Source organism: Anabrus simplex, chromosome 1 (genome assembly GCF_040414725.1).
Source record: "Anabrus simplex isolate iqAnaSimp1 chromosome 1, ASM4041472v1, whole genome shotgun sequence".
Taxonomy (NCBI): domain Eukaryota; kingdom Metazoa; phylum Arthropoda; class Insecta; order Orthoptera; family Tettigoniidae; genus Anabrus; species Anabrus simplex.
In genome coordinates this window covers 368,063,290-368,082,336 of record NC_090265.1, presented here as the reverse complement: position 1 = coordinate 368,082,336, position 19,047 = coordinate 368,063,290, and the positions used below count along the sequence as shown (strand labels likewise).

Sequence of the window (19,047 nt, the reverse complement as noted above, 5' to 3'; positions counted from 1 at the left end):
ACACTTCCCTGGTACTTCCTTCTTCCAGATCAAGTTCATCACACTCTGCTTAAGTGCACTTCCCTGATCCATTTTCTGATCTTCATCTCAATTCCTACAGACTGCATCAGTTCACTTCTCAGGTACCGTACTTGAAGCTTTCTTCAATTTCATGGTCTTGCCCCAGTTTTTACAGTATCTTTTCCTTCTATTTTGCCTCTAGTCAATACCATTGTTTTGTTTTCTTCCACACTTATTTTGACAGTGGTGTGAGAAATAAATGGAGTTGAAACACGGAAATAGCACAGAATGACAACCACACAAGAAAGTGATCTCATCTAAACATGTTATGAAGTAAGGTTGAGATAGCACAGAATGACAACCACACAAGAAAATGATCTCATCTAAACATGTTATGAAGTAAGGTTACAATGCTGCAGTCAAAAAACTAAGTGACTTTAGACGACAAATCAATATCTTGGTCTTGCCAAGTTTTATACCACGAAGATTAATGAAGGAACTTGGTGGCTTATGTAATGAATTCTTCGAAACTGTAAACTAGGCAACAGCAGTTGAAAAAATTCAATGTAAGTTAGACTGTGAACGTGGTTGCGAAACTTCCGATTATGGAGCAAGCGATAATGAGCTCCTCAAAGTAGTAGTGAAATTTGAGATCAACACACCAGTTCACACAAACCAGAAGCTTTAACCCCTCAGCGTCGCAACCATTTAAAGAGCTTCCTATCCCGCGGCCGGATGAGATTTCAACTACGCGCGAATGAAATACATTGATTCACTTAAAGCGTTACTACATGTATAAGAGTAGCCCGATAATCACGAAATTTGGAATTCCTTATGATAGAACTATGTGCGTGCAGATAATTACATAATTGTTTCACATTTCATTAGTAATTTAGTTTCGTGTGATAGAGTTCGAAGCACTCTTCGAGATAGAAACCCAAGTCACACTCCTGGCAGCAGTACACCGACGTCTTCTTTTTGCCGTGTTTTGAACACACAACACAACGTCTCTGAGGTTTGGATTTCTCACTCTTGGGTGCTAATTTCCTGATAAAATGTCTTTCCTGCAACCTTGGAACTGTATTATCTGATGCGCGCCGGCCTTGAATATTTCGTTCCCCGCCCGAGCGAGCGTATTTTGTAAACAAACCTTCCATCAGCTGAACCCGATAAGATAACTGCTCAATGTTTGTCCCTGTGACTTGTCTGAATATTATTAGAGAATTTAGGAATCAGAATTCACTCTTGAAAACTTTCCTTTGACCTGTATAATTATCTATAGTCTCCTACACGAAATTTCCAAGTACTGGTTCTTCCTCATCGCCACTCTCATCATTTACCACTGCATCCGTCACAGCCACATCATCTATTTTATTATCACTGCTGCTCCGTCACTACTACTTCCGATTAAACTTTCATCTGAATTATACAACATTTCAAGCACGTTACTATCAGTCAAACCACGGCTGGAGCTATCCATTGAGCGCGGCGCGTCACAAGGACTGACGAAGCTGCAGCGAGACCGAAAGTAGGACGAAACTGAATGAGGGGAATAACAAACCAACTCGATACATATTTCAGATAAAAGGTCGAGACATCGTCTTTCAAACGAGATATATACCATGAACAACTGGTTCTCGTATCGTATGACAGAAAGCAGCACTAACTGATGCCTACACAAAGCACTCGCGGAGAGTTACGAAAATATTACAAGCCGAGAAATAAAGACAAAATATAATAAATAAACCGCTCTCTAAAATTAGAGCAAAGAACATCGCGTGGAAAGACAAACTTCTCAGATCATCATTTCTTTATTTTATTCTGGGGGAAAGAATGAAGCAAACAGACTTTTAAAAAAAGCAGAGATTAGTGCTCAGACTTACTTGACAAATAATTATCCGTGCAAAAACAACTACATTTTAACGATTTTCAATTCTTATTTACAACTCTGATAAATCCGAAAATGTCTTCTTGAAAACAAAATAACTTGCATATCCATAACTCCAAAACTCTTCGCGCTATAGCCGTAAATGCGAAACCATGCATGGGTCTATACCACGTATAGAGGTCGGCGGCTACGGAAGAAAAGAGGCTCTATACCACGTATAGAGGTCGGCGCTGAGGGGTTAATGAACAGGAATATGCAATTCGCTACAGCTATAACATGTATGTCTGATAGCAATTCAGGGATAAACGATCACTAGATTTGGATTCATTTTAACAAGAAACAATGCTACAGCCCATAATAAAGAGAAGGCTTGATAACAACCCTACTGAGAAAAACTAAATGAATTTTTATCACAGTTTTAGGAATATGCACTTAGTGAAACCAACGTCTTCACACCAAAGTACCTTTTAGTATTCCCTAATACCTCAAAATAAGTTGTATCAAAATGCTGTTTTCCAATAACCAGTGATAAACTGAAAACCCACTTTTGCTTGAAATCTTTTAATTGACACACCTGAATATTAGAATACAGAAAAGTGAAAACAAGAACCTAATCTACAGAAAATACCGTATTTACTCGCGTATTAGATTCCCTTCTTCCACCCACTTTAATAGCCAAAAAAAAAGTAAAGGGGGGTCCAATATGCGATAACCTGAAATTTTGAGCAGTGAACACATGACGTAGGCTATAAAGAGCTATAACTTGTACATGTAAACATTCTACACTGTTCTTTCACAAACCTATGAATATATTAGAGTTATAATGGCAATTTTCGTTGGAAGGCAGTATTTCTAAATGTAAAAAGTCAATAGAGGGTGAACACTACTTTTGGGCCTATATATAAAGTAAATATCCCGTTTTAGTTACTCATATCACATCATTCGTTTCATCTCATTAATTCCTCTGCTGAGGTCAATGTCAGGAAGGGCATACGGTCGTAAAAACGTGCTACGAAGATTCGTTCACTCCATACTCGACCCCGTAGAGAAAAGGGATAAGGGTATCTTTTTATCATATTACGCAATATTGATACAAAATAACTCAATGGCCCGTCATTTGTCTATGTCAGTTGAGCAGTAGGCCTACCACACACTAAACCTGATCACTGCTTTCATTTTAATTGTCTTGCGCCGATACCTTCCCTGCTATAGGCATGTCGTAATTCCAAGTGACGTCATCTTCACTGCCATCTCATCAGCCATGCACTGCAATCGAGACCGAAAGCATTTGACGTCCCGTCTTTTTGAACCTTTTAAAAATAGTTTTGTTCCCCGACTATAGAGTTCAAACCGTGTGAAGCTATTCCCAAATGGTTTCTGGAGATGGTCTCTAATACTCCCAGCTGGTGTATGCGTACCAGAAGCCACTCCTTCTGAATAAAAACCGTGTTGTTAAAAGCGTGCCAAACCACCAGCTGATAACCAGCTTATGTTACAAGTTGTATTTCGAAACATAATACATAGTGACTGGAAACATTCTTTTGATAACTGCGGCTGTTGAAAGCCAGACCCTTATTTTTCATGCTTTTTCTCTACATTTATCATATCAGGATTTACCTAAAAAGCTGTAAACGAGATATGTGAGACCGCATTCTTTAGGTTAGGTATGGTATCGCCCGGATAGTGCAAATAATTCCATGACAGAAAGAATAAAAATAAATAACAGGAAAGTTTGCCGCATTTATGGATATCTACAGGTGTGATGTAGATGTTGATTCCCATAGGGAACCTAAAATATTTGTCCTGAATGAGTAAATTCATAATACCAATATAATGGTCCGTTATTGGACATTATAAATTTTCCAGCTTACTCATTCTTATTTATGTGTGCTTGCAATGCGAGGATCGGACACGAAACTATTCACCTATTTGTGCAATGTCATCAGAGTCGCAATAGGCCTACGCTACGGAGGCGGACATTTCTTAACTACGAAACAGATATGTACCACAGGACTTCGACTAAGCACAAATTTGTGTTATGTCATCAGAGCTGCATATGACTTGTAGCCACTTCGAAGTGGAATCGTCGTTCTTCTCTGACAAATACATGAGTAAATGAGGTATCACAAGCATTAACAATAACCACACAACAGGAACAGCATAATCACACAGTACTCTTAAATATGATCAATGACATTTAGGGAGGTATACTGTAGTCCAGAGCTGAGAATGAATGGATGGTGACAAAATACCAAGAAAATTGTACGACCTCTACTTAGAAGTCAAAGGGCCAAGGCTGAAGTACGAAAAACATGTTAATATAGAAATTAGGGAACTAAATTGGAACAGTATAAAAGAAAGAAGAAAAATGCAAAAAATACTTGGTGGACGGGCATCACAGACTTGATCACGTAAATGGAGTGATATGGAGTATGTTATTGGGCAGAAAAATGACAATTTTGTCCAATTAAGGCAGTATAAGAATGCACCCGAAGAACTTGTCGGAAAAAAAAAAGATCATCACTACCTCCTCTGCCTTTCAGTGATGGAACATTGGTGGCCTATCATGAAACAGGTTTAACTAATTGAAGTGATGCGCCGAATAGGGCTCAACTACCAAAATCTCTATTATGAGTTAATTGCAAAAAACGCCATCTTACACTGGAGTTAGATCCCTTTTCTGCGCGAGAGAGATGTTCTCCACCCTCTAGCACAGCAGCAAGTTCCGAATTCTTCCACATGACTACACCACTATGCAGGAATGTCCATATAGATCCCTTTTTGGTGCATCGCTTCAATTGTTTCAATCACAGCTGGTCTTGTGCTTCATGGCTTCATTGACTCAGTATTCCGTTAGTTTTTCTTTTTCACCTGGTCTATCCATTGCACTGGCATCACCTTCAAGATCTCTGTCCAATTTTTTCCTGAGTTATAGTTTTCTGCAGGTTGTCTTCTTGCCAACATGCTATGTGACCAAAGAACTGTATAATTGTCTGGTATAACCGAGAATAGATTTATTATTTTTTCCTAGAAGTTTAGCAATGCACTAACAAATCAAAGGTTTTTGGCAATGGAAGGATAGGAAAGGGCTAGGATGGGAAGGTAGCATCTGTAGCCTTAAGGTAGAGTCCCAGCATTTGCCTGCTATGAAAATGGAAAACCATGAAAAACCAGGGCTGCCAAGAGTGAGATTCAAACCCACCATCTTCTGAATGCAAGCTCATAGCTATGCTACTTTAACCGCCCGGCCAACTCGCTTGGTATTTAATGTTTTCCTCTCTCCATGATAACCTTAACTTCCTCCTATATCACCACAACGTGAAAATATCAACCCTTTCCTGAACTTTTAATTGTAGAAGTTTCTGCATCATAAAAGAAAACTGTGAAAAGTGGGGTCTTCAGGAGCCTTACTTTAATGTGTCTACTTTACAAATGTGTCTACTTTACAAATAAAAAGTATTTATATGATCCTCCTTTTCAATACAAAACAACCATCTATATTACATGGGACGATGTCTACACAGGTTTCGGCCTAATCTAAAGGCCGTCCTCAGTAAAGGTTCAATTATTGCATTATACAAACAAATTAAAAATACTGATGAAGTGGAATTAAAATACAATGATCATGATTGACAAAGTAAAAAACATGTTCAGGTGAAAAAATCCTCGTCTGAAAAAATCGTTCGATTGACATAAAACTTGCTGATTCTTTTTTAAAAATGAGACACTGTGTTGTGCAGCGTAGTGCGACCATCAGTAACAGGACTAATAAGTGTGCATTATTTGTTAAAAGGCTGTTGTCTCAAGTGGTATGACCTTTTCAGTTTCATGGCACATTGACACAGTGTCAATACGGAATGAGATTTATAACATGCAATGTCTACTTATTACACGAACCTTCCTGATGACTGTCAGCTTTAATAAATCAAAGAACATAAATATTCACCATAGACAAGCCAGGAAGGAGACATTAACAAACACAAAGGATAAACACTACACAGGCTGGAATGGGTAAACAAAGCAAACAGAGATGAGGGGAAAATAAAAGCAGGCTAAAGAACAGAAACGAATTTCACATCTTTGTACCGTACAGTCTTCAGAGGATAATTCTCCTATATCACTGTCTGGTTTTTTTAACTAGTTCAAACCATTTTCATAGACATTTATCAAAAATGAGTAAAAGGATTTTAAAATGGTACAGAGCCAGAGATTTTTGTGCTTGTGAAGTCTGTCTCAAGACATATTTGGTTCTAATGCCTGTGCTAGTACGCCTACATTTGTTATCAATAGCGTTCATGATAAGGAAGGAAATTATCATGGGTTGGCTACGACTGCAGCATTTACCTTGAGTTTGAGAAGGCATAGAATATTATAAGAATGGCCAAGAGTTACGTCTCTTTTTCAATTTCTCTTCTCAGTTGTGCTCCCAGGCCCTCAAATCAGTCTTGAATTTGAGTTTAAGCAGGGACTCGTACTTAGGCTAATTAGATGGAAGGCTATACGTCAACCTCCAGGTCAAGGTTACGGCAATATATAAAATTTACAGACAAAATCAAGAAGAAAGAAAGTTTATACAACCAAAATGTTGCAATACATTTTGATGGCCAAGAACGAAAGGGTTACGATTAAAACACTACGATTTTTCAAAAGAGTCTAAAATTTTAGCATGTAAGACCATTGCCACTTAAAAATTTATGTTGCACAATTTTTATGAAAATTGGCCTGTACATACTTCTTACTCAAAATGTAACACTTTTGACTTACGCAAAGCAACAAACGTCAGAACACTGAAAGACCGTCAGAGGTGTTTCCTTGCATGAATACATTAGATTTGGTGTTGTAACACTTTCGGAGATTGTAGAGGTCAAAATAAGCTTTACATTGATGGTAAAATCTCGGAAATACATTGTTTTGAGTTGCAACCCCTTTCGTTCTCAGCCATCAGTTTACCTTACCCAGTAACAAATTATTTTATTGATATAAATTAATACCTGTTCCTTCAATTTTGCTAATCTCATAGTTTCCTCTAACTTCCGACGCTCTTCAACTTCAGCCATTTTTTGTTGGGTATGAAGTTTCTTTTTTCCAACCTGTTCCTTCTGCTTAGCTTCCTGTTCACGGATAATTAACTTCATTCGCTGATTCTTTTCTTCAAGCAAGAGACGCTGCTGTTCCTCCTTCTCCTTCTCTTGAGCTTGACGAGTTATAAGAACCTTTCTCATCCTTTCTTCTCGCTTTCTGCAAGTATTCAAACTTTCATCAACGACAAAGAATCACACAAGCAACTGGATTTTTACAATGAACATCAGAAAAAATAACCAAATTTATAATGAGACAGATACAAAAAGAAAACCCTCCTTGACATGCTGCTTCTGCCAATAAATTAAGGAATTTTGTTTATATAAATTGTATTCCCAGTGTTAGTTTTGAAATCATGACTGACAAATATATCTATTTAAATTGGATGGCTCTTCACCCCTCGCATAGTTTTGAAATTATGACTGACAAATATATCTATTTAAATTGGATGGCTCTTCACCCCTCGCAAACTCTGTAACATGGTGGAGTAGTGTAGTTTATCCAAACTACTCTTAAAGCCATATCATTATGTTATTTACCTGGCAGATACAAAAGGAAAACTGGAATACTGTATACGACTTAGAAGTAATCATAAATGGAACAACTGCTTTTATAAGAATAATATACAAAACTCTAATGAATGTTACAGTACACGCTTACACCTTACCACTTTCACCCCCTCCCTCCATTCTAAATTCTACTGTATCTTAATATAATCAACACCTGTTTGTTAGGGCCGGTTCTACCACCTACTGGTAAAATAGCGCGTAACATGCCCTCCGCCTAAAAGGATGTTTCCGTTCGACCACTCCCAAGTAGCACTATCGGCAGCATAAATCGTAGTTACCTGGTGCGTAATTTATCGGCCACTTCGAGGGCCCGATAAGACTTTACCTGCAGCTGTATGATAATGGCAAGGAAAATAGTGAAACTGATTTGAAGTTCCTTTGGGTACTGTATTCATCTTCTTCATCAGCTTCCTCCAACTTGTCTTCAACATTTCCAGATTTCGGCAACTGTAGATATTCCTGAAATTGGTGGGATAATGTTCATTGAATATAGCTTCTCTAGGTCCTTGAATTTCTTCATAGGCAGAGGAAGTCGTGTCTCGTAGGCCTGTTGGAGCATCTCCTGCTTTTTCTTATATCTCTGCCTTCTCACTGGCAGCATTTCTACAATTGTCTCACTGTTCTCAGAAAGTGTGTGGGTGATACAAAGCCACTTCTCCCTTCATGAACGTGACCGAACGGATGTCCTTAAAGGGAATTCGCTCCTAATTAACCATCATTTCAGTATCAGCAGATGTGCTCTTCCAGTCTTCAAAACCATTATGGTTCAAGAAGTGACATACGTATGGTCAAAGATTAGTTCTGAAATTCCTGATTATTGCTGGCCATTCACTCGGAGCCCAGATTGTTATTTTACGGCAAGCTGCTTCAATAGGCGCATGCACTGAATCCACTGGCATGTACGTGTGGCCTGGAACAAGATACGTCAGTTTGATCACTTGTAATGTTGTGCTTTCTGCAACACTTGGCTGAGGGTGTATATCACCTGCTTATTCTTATTCTGTCCTGGACAAGAATCACAATATAAATTTAAGGTAGTTATTTCACTTCTCTCATCAACATCATGAGTGTATTTCTTAAGAATGGTGCAAACTTCGTTAGCCTCTTGTTTTCCATCGCATTCTCCCCAGACATACGAAAAGCCACTTCTAGTTGAACACTCAAAAAAGCATGAATTGTATACAGTATACCTCCTACTGTAATATAACAACATGCTGTCTCCCATCGGTGTACCGTACTGAATAACTTTTGTACGTCAAATGAAGTAGTAAGGATACTGGAGTCTTCCGTATGCACCTTCTGATCCTTTAGGAATATCTCTTCTACACGTTGCTTTTCTTTAAGGTGGATATCCAACTCTGATCTTTGTTCCGCAGTTATGCTGTTTTCTGGCAGATTTTTATACCTTTGGCAAGTAGAACATTTGTCTTTCACTCGATTGTGAAAGCCGATATTAAAGGAAGAAATGAATATCTTCTTGAACACTTGGATACTCACGGGATCAGTTGCTTGCTGCTTGAACTGTCTGTCCACATTTAAAATATTTTTCATTTCAGCTGGAAGGTACTTTCGTACTGTACTCTTCCTGCAACAATGTACCACTGGCAACCGCATAATGAATTACTTTACCTCTTTTACACTGCTATTCTTGCTTTTGTTATGAGGCTCATGGCGACCACATATATCTGGCTTAGCAACATTTAAATCTGTTGAATTTTCGATAGTGTATCTAATTATCTAATAAGTTTCTCGGTTATCACAACTGTCTTTATAAAAAATCTTAAACATATATGGACGTGCTCTCCATTAAGTGGCAAAAGCTAGTGCTTAGTTTGCAATTTCCTACTCTTGGATTCTTCAGTTCTTCGTCTTTTCACAGGTACTAACTTTACATTACTTAAAATAAAGTTTCTTTTATCTAATCCGGATGAAAGGTTCCAATAGTCATTAGAAAGTCTCTCTCTATCCTCTTTAAATTTGCTGCATTCATTACTGCAACTTTTTCCAACACATGGATTACCTAACACACATTTCTGACACTTTCTTGCCCCTGGGTGACAGATATTCCAGACCAAGCAGAAGGCTCTTCTTCTGCAATTCTTTCTTTGGGACTGATGTTTTTCTTTCTCTTCCCACTACGCACTAAATTAGACACTCACGGGTCGTGGTTGAGTGTGGTGCTCTATCTGAATCTTGGTCATTCACTTCAGGTAGTTCCAGAGCCATTGTTGGGTGTTCATCATTTGAACCACTGCAAGGTACGAATGAATCTTGTCTCTTGTCTTCCAGATGGGGACGATCATTTTGAGTTTCACTGCTTTCTCTTCCAGCAGTCAAATTATCAGCTGCTCGAAAATCGCTCACATGAATCATCGTTGTACCATTAATAGGGCACAACATCTCATCACTTCCCAACATAGCCACCATTTTATGCTCAAACACATAGTCGAAATTGGTAATTTCATTACTGTCACTACTCATGGTCCACCGAAACACTTTGGAGAACAGAAGTAGTAATTCCAACCTCACTTTGGCTTTATAATAATAATGTTACTTGCTTTACGTCCCACTAACTACTTTTATGGTTTTCAGAGACGCCAAGGTGCCGGAATTTAGTCCTGCAGGATTACTTTTATGTGCCAGTAAATCTACCGACACGAGGCTGACATATTTGAGCACATTCAAATACCACCGGACTGAGCCAGGATCGAAGCTGCCAAGTTGGAGTCAGAATGCCAGCGCCTCAACCGTCTGAGCCACTCAGCCTGGCACTTTGGCTTTTCTCATATTCACAGTTCGTTTCAACATGCTCAGCTTCATCGCGCTGATCAATTGAATCTTTCAGTGCAAGCTCCACCAACTTTCTCCCTCTGAATAACGACGTGCTGAAATATTTCTGAAATAAAGAAATAACCTAAGTGAATACATACTTTCATTATGAGGGAATGAGAACTGGGTATTAAAAATTATTTAGATTTGTATTATTAATTATTAAGAACCATGCACATACCTTGAATTATCATTAAAAGGATTATCACCACATGTAGGTAATGTCGACAACACAAGCCATTCAAGTTTCCTGCTCATCAACAATGCAGATAACGCGTCTGTGTACAAGAAAGGAGACGCAGTAGGAATGGAAACCATAACTTTAAACTCTTATTTCAATAGAATTCCCTCAACATTCGCCCTTCTGGTGGTAAGCACTTCTCACGTTCGCCTTTCTAGATGTGAGATTCGCCTTTTTGGTGACAAACATGTAACACATTCGCCCTTTCAACTTCTAAAACAAGTTTCTTTCCCGCCGTTATTTTCAATACTAGACGTTTGCCCTTGTTGCAGTAGGTGTATTTCAACCAATCGATATTAGAAATTGCATAAAGTGAAAATCGCAAAAATTGGTCTATTCGCCCTTGTGGCAAAATATGGTCAATGTGATGTTTGTTTGCTTTGTAATTAGCTAGTGAAAATAATTTATTGTATTGTTTAGATAATATTTCAAAACATGTTCTTGAAACTTTCCACATTTTTATTTTGTTCCAATGCATTTCAGTATTTTTTCACTAACTTTATCTCATTTAAGCCACCTATAATTAGAGGGGTATAAATTTAAAAAAAATGTTGCCAACTCTTTTCTTCATAAAATTAATTAAGAAATGGATGAAAAATAATGGAAACCAAATTCAATAATTTTTGAAAACTATTTTAAATAACATATTTTCTTTCCATAAAGCTATTCTACACATACCTCTTCTGTGCTTCAATTTTTTCCCGTAACAATTCCTCCTTCTTTAGGACAGCTTCCAACTCCTTTTCCTCCCTCTTTTTTCGTTCTTCAAGCTTCTTTTCTTCTTTCTCCTCAATGGTAGGTTTAACATGCAGTTTATTTATAAATGTATCCACTGATGTATGAATTATCCCTGGCTTTGACGATATAGTGCTGTTTGACTAAAAGGAAAGAAACAGTGAAGAAAGTTCTATGACAGAAATTCCATGTATTTAATGATTTCATATGAAGTGATAGTGCCACATATTAAAGCAAACAATGAGAAGCCTAACAGAGTGAAAGTATGATCATGGTTTTCTCTTAAAAAGAGTACCATGCTTACAAACAGAAAGAAAGAACATAAGAAGTAAAATATAGTTCTCCAAGGAAGAGTTTCTGAGTGTGTAAGCATGAGGAGGAATTTAGCAACTTTCCCTGTTATTTTTTTTTTCAAAATAACACTTTTTGTACATCCCTTTTCAATACAATACGATTTTTATTTACATAAAAAACTTTACATTATTAATATTTTAACGGGACATGTTTCGCCCACATTTTTGGCATCATCAGCCGTTGTTCCTATAATCAATGATCAAAATATCTGCGATCCTGGGTATTTGTATCCTGATAAAACATATAAAATTGTCATGCTAACTTAGATGTTATTTAACCCTCTTAGTGCCGGCTCCCTTACTGCCGTGGTTGCTAAGAATGCCAGAGAGGAAATGCCTATTATATAGCACCTCACTTTTCAAGATATTTTCTTGTAGCTCAGCGATCCCTCTCTTCACTCATTATATTAACATCACGAAAATAATTAATACTTCGGAGCAAAAAAACTAAATTTGTTCATGCAATTTTTGAAAAATTGAAAAATTTTTAAAATTCAAATTTGGATCTCAGTACATCCTAGTATTTTGATCGTACTCACCTAAATTTGGTATTCCTGTGCACACTGATACATTGTTTACTAGTTTGTAAAATATCAGTGTTTTAAGAATAATAGTTCTTGTAAAAATGGATTAAAATACTGACTTGGTCTAGCATCAGGAGGAGGTGCACGTTTAGGGCTAAAATTGCACATCGTAATCGGACTGAATTTTACAAAAATCGGGAATCTGGTCATCATCGTCATTACTGTCTCCATCAATTCCATCATTATTCCTGTCACTATCATTACTGTCTTTATCGGAAATTTCATGCATCACTGTCACACGAGTAAGTCGGATAACATAACCACCATCGTCATTGTTTGAAACGTTACCGGCATTATTATTACTCTCAGTATCATCTGAATCATCACCTGACTCAATATAATCAGAATCATCACTCAATTAATCAATATACTGTACCAAATCGTCATCAATTACAAACACTATACGAGAACTAGTCGCCATTATTACGAACACATGGTCTACAGGTGCGCACCAAACAGCTGAAAAATTTAGATTTAGAAACTATGTAGTATCTACTACAGAGTGATGCCGACTGGAGCTGCCATCTGTCAGATATGTGCAAACTATTATGACTTACATAGACAGCTGCAAAACAGAACGCGATTGCACTCCTGGCACTTTTCGCTAGGCAACACAGGAGCGCGATATGGCGCTCCCTGGCACTCTAAAAGTTAATAAAATATGTTTCTGTATGCAGATATGACTTGTGGAAACAACTGGCTATTTTTGATTATTCTGACTGGTGGAATATGCTATATGTAAAAACAATGATATTATGTACTATTATTCTGTTAAAGAGCGAGTCTATACTTAGTAAACATTCGATAAAAAAAACAGACTGCTATGTTTCATATCTTATTGGATGATATTGGTTGGTTTAATTGTACAGTCTTTAAAGTCCAAATAACTTATTTTTTCTAGCTGATTGGATGTGTGAGCTTGAATGTTCAATTTTCTTGTTCCCCTGGACTGTTTTCGAACTTAGGGGTCACTTTGTGATTTAACTTCTGTGAGCGTATTTGTAAAACATTATAAGTTCTATTAGAATGTTACTTGTGTTGCTAAAAAATGTGGAGTAATACCTTTCGAAACTTTAAACGAATTACCACACATAAAAGCTCCGCCCACAGAAAATACTTCTCCAAGAACAACCAATACATCATCCACCCATCCTTCCCCTACCCATCCCCCTCCGCATACTACACACAGATACAACACGAGGCGCACAGGGTCAGCTACAGCCAGTCGAACCGATAGTGTCACCAGAGCAAGCCAGCTGCAAGGGAGGCGAGGGGGAATGTAAGAGCCAGCTCGACTCCCCATTCATACTTCAATTTAAACACATTCCATAACTAAGACATACACTTGAAGATCTTGGGGGAAAATTGTGATAAAAGCCTCAATTTGTAAGTTCTGAGATATAATAAACAACATTTTTACAAAATATTTACTGCCAACATTTTTTATCTTTGAAACATATTACTTATGACAATGGTACATGTAGTCCTTCTTTATAACATCCTGGAGAAAAAAATGCATAAATAACCAGTATTATAGGGAGAGTCTTAAGTCTTAATTTTTAGGTCATGGTCTATATAAAACTGTGTTGGCATTCTTCCATATGATAACCCATGGGGAGAACCTATTGTGTTTCGTCACGTTTACATGCTCACGGTAGCGGGTGGCAAAGCTCCTGCCCAATGTAACTTGCATGGCATCTTGAATATCATATGAATGAATACGGTAGACCCAGAATTATAAAAAATGCTTTCATTGCTGTTTGATGTTTTTAGACTACCTTCATATTGAATTTTCTGAAAGTAATGTGGTGATGTTATTACAGTTAAACATGAAGGTTGAAAAATTGATTTAGGTTTCAGTTCCCTGATTGTGATTTAGGTTTGTATTTAATTTTGATATTTATTTAATTTATGAGGCTCTCTTTAAACCCATTCTTCTCAGCTATGGATCTGATAGTATTTAGTTCCTTTTTAAATGGTTTTTAAGGAATTATTATTGAGAGTTCTATAAATCATAGAATAGTAAGACACTTTTCTATGGGAGGAGGGATGGAGGGAATCTTATCTGATTGTGTTAGCCATACGAATTGGTTTCCTATATGTGGTCCGAATGTCTGGATACAATTAAGTCCAAATATTTATTTATTTATTTATTTACATAGTTTACGCCCACATTGGAGCACTGGGGCGAAACACTAGCAACCGGGAGTGAGTTAGCTGGAAAATTTATATTGCCCAATAACGGAACAACTATAACGGTGTCCTCAAAGCTCAACAACACAAACACAAGCAATAGAGATGAGAGTTATATTAATCACCAACTCTCTTTCCTAAAAACGATGATAAAAAGTAATAGTCTAGATACGAAGACCAGAGAGCTCATTAAAGAGACTGTGACTGACACAACATCCAAGGTCACATTCAGGGGGATACTATCAGAATCCTTTAGGATTAAAACAGGGGTCAGACAGGGAGATGCGCTTTCTCCCCTTCTATTCAACTGTGTTCTTGACAAGGTCATTAGAGAGTGGCACAAGAAAATGCAAGGAATAGGTGGTATACGAATGGTATATAAGAGAGAGACTGTAGTCGACAGCCTAGCCTTTGCGGATTACATTGTGATCCTGTCAGAGTCAATAGAGGAGGCACAGAACCAGTTTGCTCAGCTCCAGGAACAAACAAGTAAGGCAGGCTTACGGATCTCCTTTGAGAAGACACAGTACATGGCCAACATTGAAACAGCACCCAGATGGATGACAGTGGAGGGAGGGAGGGAGGATTTGGAAAGTAGAGAAATTTAAATGTCTGAGAGAGTGGATAGATAACAACCTATCCGAGAAGGAGGCACTGATGTGGAGAATCAACAAAATGAACTTGGCATACAAGCTAAGTATGAGCACCTATAACAAGAAGAACATCTCAATCAATGCAAAACTCAGACATTACCAGACAGTGATCTGTCCAGAAGCCTTATATGCAGCTGAATGTTTGAACCTAATAAAGGTAGAATTGGTCAAGAAGTTAGAACTGGTGGAGTGAAAAATTCTAAGGAAGATACTGGGAGCCCAAAGAACAGAAGATGGATCATACAGAAAGAAAGCAAACCAAGATCTGCACTGCAAGATGGAAAAGATCTCAGACACCATCTGGAAGAGGAGAGCCATGTTCTTTGGACACATCTACAGAATGGACTTGGTTTTTTGAGACCAGGAAAACTGTGGCATGCTGGCATCAGGAAGTGAAGAAAGACCTGACAGAAATGGGAATACAAGGATCGGAAATAAGCAACAGGGAAATTTACAAGTTGAAAATAAAGAACACAAAGTGTTTCCAAGAAAGAGTTAGTTTGCGGACCCAAACACCATGGACGGAAGAGAGAAGAAGGTCGCAGAGTGAAAGAATGAAGGATTACTGGATGCAGATCAAAGCCCAGAAGCAGCTGAAATCGAATTAACGTGGTCCACAGTTGGCCAAAAAGAAAGAAAGAAAGAAAGAAAGAAGTCTAATTCTAATCAACACAGATAAAGGTAATGTGACAATTTGAAAAAACAGTGGCATACTTTGAGGAATGCAAATTTAAAACCATTAATAAAGACCCTATCAATAAGATCCAAAAAAATCTGAAACATTTACTTAAGAACGTTAGTTTAATTTTAAATGAACATGAAGACAACAAACTCATCAATATGAACCCTACGTCGCCTGTCGCTAGAGCACTACCTAAGATACATAAACCCAATAATATCCTGATGAGACCACCTGTTACTTTCAGACAAGCCTCATGTAAAACCTATCTAAATTCATCCAAACATTTTTAAGGAAACATTATGTTTTCCAAGCCAACAAGATGATTAAAAACAAAGTAAAGTTTTTTAACATGACAATAATCTTAATATTAAACATTACCATAGATTTGACTCATGACATATAAAACATGTATCTGAGCATTCTGGTGCAAGAAACTGCAGTATATCAATCATTGAAAACATTTTTTTTTTTTTTTTTTTTTTTTTTTAAACACAGTACTCTAACCATTTTTGAGGTAGATGAATTATTGACTCTTCTCAAATTTGCTTTTGATAACTTCATTTTCAATGACATCATTTATTTATAACAAGGACTTCCTATGAGCTCTCCTGCATCAGGGATCACAGCACAAGTATATCTTGACCATTTAGAAAATAGTGTTATTAAGAATACAAATAACATATTTTTTGGGATGAGATAAGCCGATGATGTTTTTTCAATCATTGACAAATGTTTTACAAGTGGAGAGTCCATCCCAGGTGCCCTAAACAACATAAATACTTTCATTGAATTTAACTTAGAAACTGAATTAGATAATACCTTAAATTATTTAGATTTAATTGTATCCAGGCATTCGGACCACATATATTGGAAACCAACTTGTATGGCTAATACAATCAGATCAGATTCCCTCCATCCCTCCTCACATAGAAAAGCATCTTACTATTCTATGATTTATAGAACTCTCAATGAAAATCCACAGCCTGTTTCCAGTCATTCGACCAGGTCAGGTATGGAATGGATTAAGCCCCCATCTAGCGGCGAGGACATGAAATGTGCCGGCTGCCGAAGCCTGTCGCACACCTCTGGGGCATGATTAATAAATAACAGATGAAATGATATTGGAGAGTGTTGCTGGAATGAAAGAAGACAGGGAAAACCGGAGTACCCGGCCAAACACCTGTCCCGCCTCCGCTTTGTCCAGCATAAATCTCACATGGAGTGAACAGAATTTGAACCACGGAACCCAGCTGTGAGAGGTCAGCGCACTGCCGCCTGAGCCAAGGAGGCTACTCCAGAGCTCTCAATATTACCTTTAAAACAAAACATTTAAAAAGGAATTAAATACTATCAGACCCATAGCTAAGAGGAATGGGTTTAAAGAGAGCCTCATAAATAAATATCAAAATTAAATACAAAACCTAAATCACATTCAAGGAACAGAAACCTAAATCAATTTTTCAACCTTCATGTGCACAAAATTAGCTTAACATCGCACCGACACAGATAGATCTTATGGCAAGGAAGGGTTAGAAAAGGCCTAGGAGTGGGAAGGATGCAGCCGTGGACTTAATCAAGGTACAACCCCAGCATTTGCCTGGTGTAAAAATGGGAAAGCACAGAAAACCATTTTCAGGGCTACCGACAGTGAGGTTCGAACCCACTATCTTCCGGATGCAAGCCCATAGCAGCGCACCCCTAACCGCATGGCCAACTCGCCCGGTAAGACTATGCAAAAGGGTTGTTTACTCAATATAACAGAAGAACTTTTCATACAGTTAAATCAACATTCAAACCCCTCTAGCAATTTGAATGAAATTACTGGAAAAAACAATATTCTCTCTAATTCCATTCTGCCATTTATTTCAAAAACTTACACCACCAGATGCATCATTCAAGACAGCAGAAGTCCCTCCCTTCCCCTCAACGCGTCACATGATCCTCCGCTTGTCACTTCGCACAGCAGTGAGTAAACAGCTGAGACCTGTCAACTAGAACATGTCTTTTCACGAGAGTTTAATCCTGATGTAAACAAGTAGGCGGAGCACGTTGACTTTGCACGTGGACATAGACGTAGTTGATTGGAGAAGCAACCGTTGCACTCACTCGACTGTATACGAGCTCGAAAAAAAGTAGTACGTGGCTTTAATTTTAGTTTATTACATTTAGAGAGTTTGGAAGAGTACGAAATCAAATTAAAATACGGTTGTCATATATACCGGTATATATATATATATATGTTTAAAAAAATATAAAATAGTGAATAAATAACAATAAATGAAGGCACAAGGCGTGGTGTAATGCAGGAAGTCTTCTCGTAGTGAGGGAAAGTACCAATCTGTACAGAGTGGAGATAAGGTGTCGCATCTTGCAGCAGCAGTCAGTGTCAGTATTCATAGTAAGAGAAATGGAGCGAGAGGTAGGACCATCGCGTGTAGTGAAGCACAAAAGAGGAAAACCGGTCAGAAGTGACCATAGGCAGTGCATTGTGAATGTGTTCAATAAACTAAGTGAACAGAATCCAGGTTTAGTCGTTTATTCAGGAGTTTAGATCTTCGCACGGTTCTCGTATGCGATGCGCAGCCCTGTACGTCCGAACACGAGACGTTGACGGGGTGGAGGTTAATACTGCACGCCCAGCGAATCACAACTCTTTCTTTGGCGGAGGTGAGGACATACCATGTTTACATCAGGATTAAACTCTCATGAAAAAACATAAGCTCTCAACACTGTCAGATGCAGCGCACAAACAAAGAGGAAGCAAGTATGTTTTCTTTATATTTATTATTTCCCTCCCCACCCCCTTTCTTATCATTATTTTATTTGCTTTCGTTTCTCTATTTCCTCTTTTTTCCGTATTTTTAGATTCCACCTGCCTGTTTACTCAGGTTTCTGAGGCTGGCAGCCCCCAATATTATCATCTACAGTACAATTCGGCAATATGTTTCTCCTGTCCACAGTTCAACTACTTCCCATGTTACACATGCTATCTTACTAAAGACCTACTCAGGTCACGTTTAAATACGAGGGAATCTTCAATACAATGTATCAAAAAAATTTAGTAACTTTTGCTCCCATTCCATTTTATCTTCAGTGAGTGAGAATATGTCTTTTTTTTCTTTCAATGTGTGACATACCACTTCATTTTTGTCATTTCTTTCAACCATTATTTTTGGCATTGTTTAATGCGTTCATACATTTATTTGAAATATTATCTTAAGACCTTCCACTACTCATGATT

General features: G+C 37.8%; 1 protein-coding gene across 3 annotated transcripts in view; it reads right to left on the bottom strand.

The window, feature by feature from the left end:
• LOC136866197 (inner centromere protein B) overlaps positions 1–19,047 on the bottom strand; it is a 431,603-nt gene that overhangs the window by 103,257 nt on the left and 309,299 nt on the right. For all 3 annotated transcript variants that reach the window (XM_067142957.2, XM_068226499.1, XM_067142948.2), the window contains 2 exons: positions 11,285–11,484; positions 6,880–7,126 (listed from right to left, as the gene is read on the bottom strand). In XM_067142957.2, the coding sequence (XP_066999058.2) occupies positions 6,880–7,126; positions 11,285–11,484 (447 nt within the window). The remainder of the gene's footprint in view (positions 1–6,879; positions 7,127–11,284; positions 11,485–19,047) is intronic.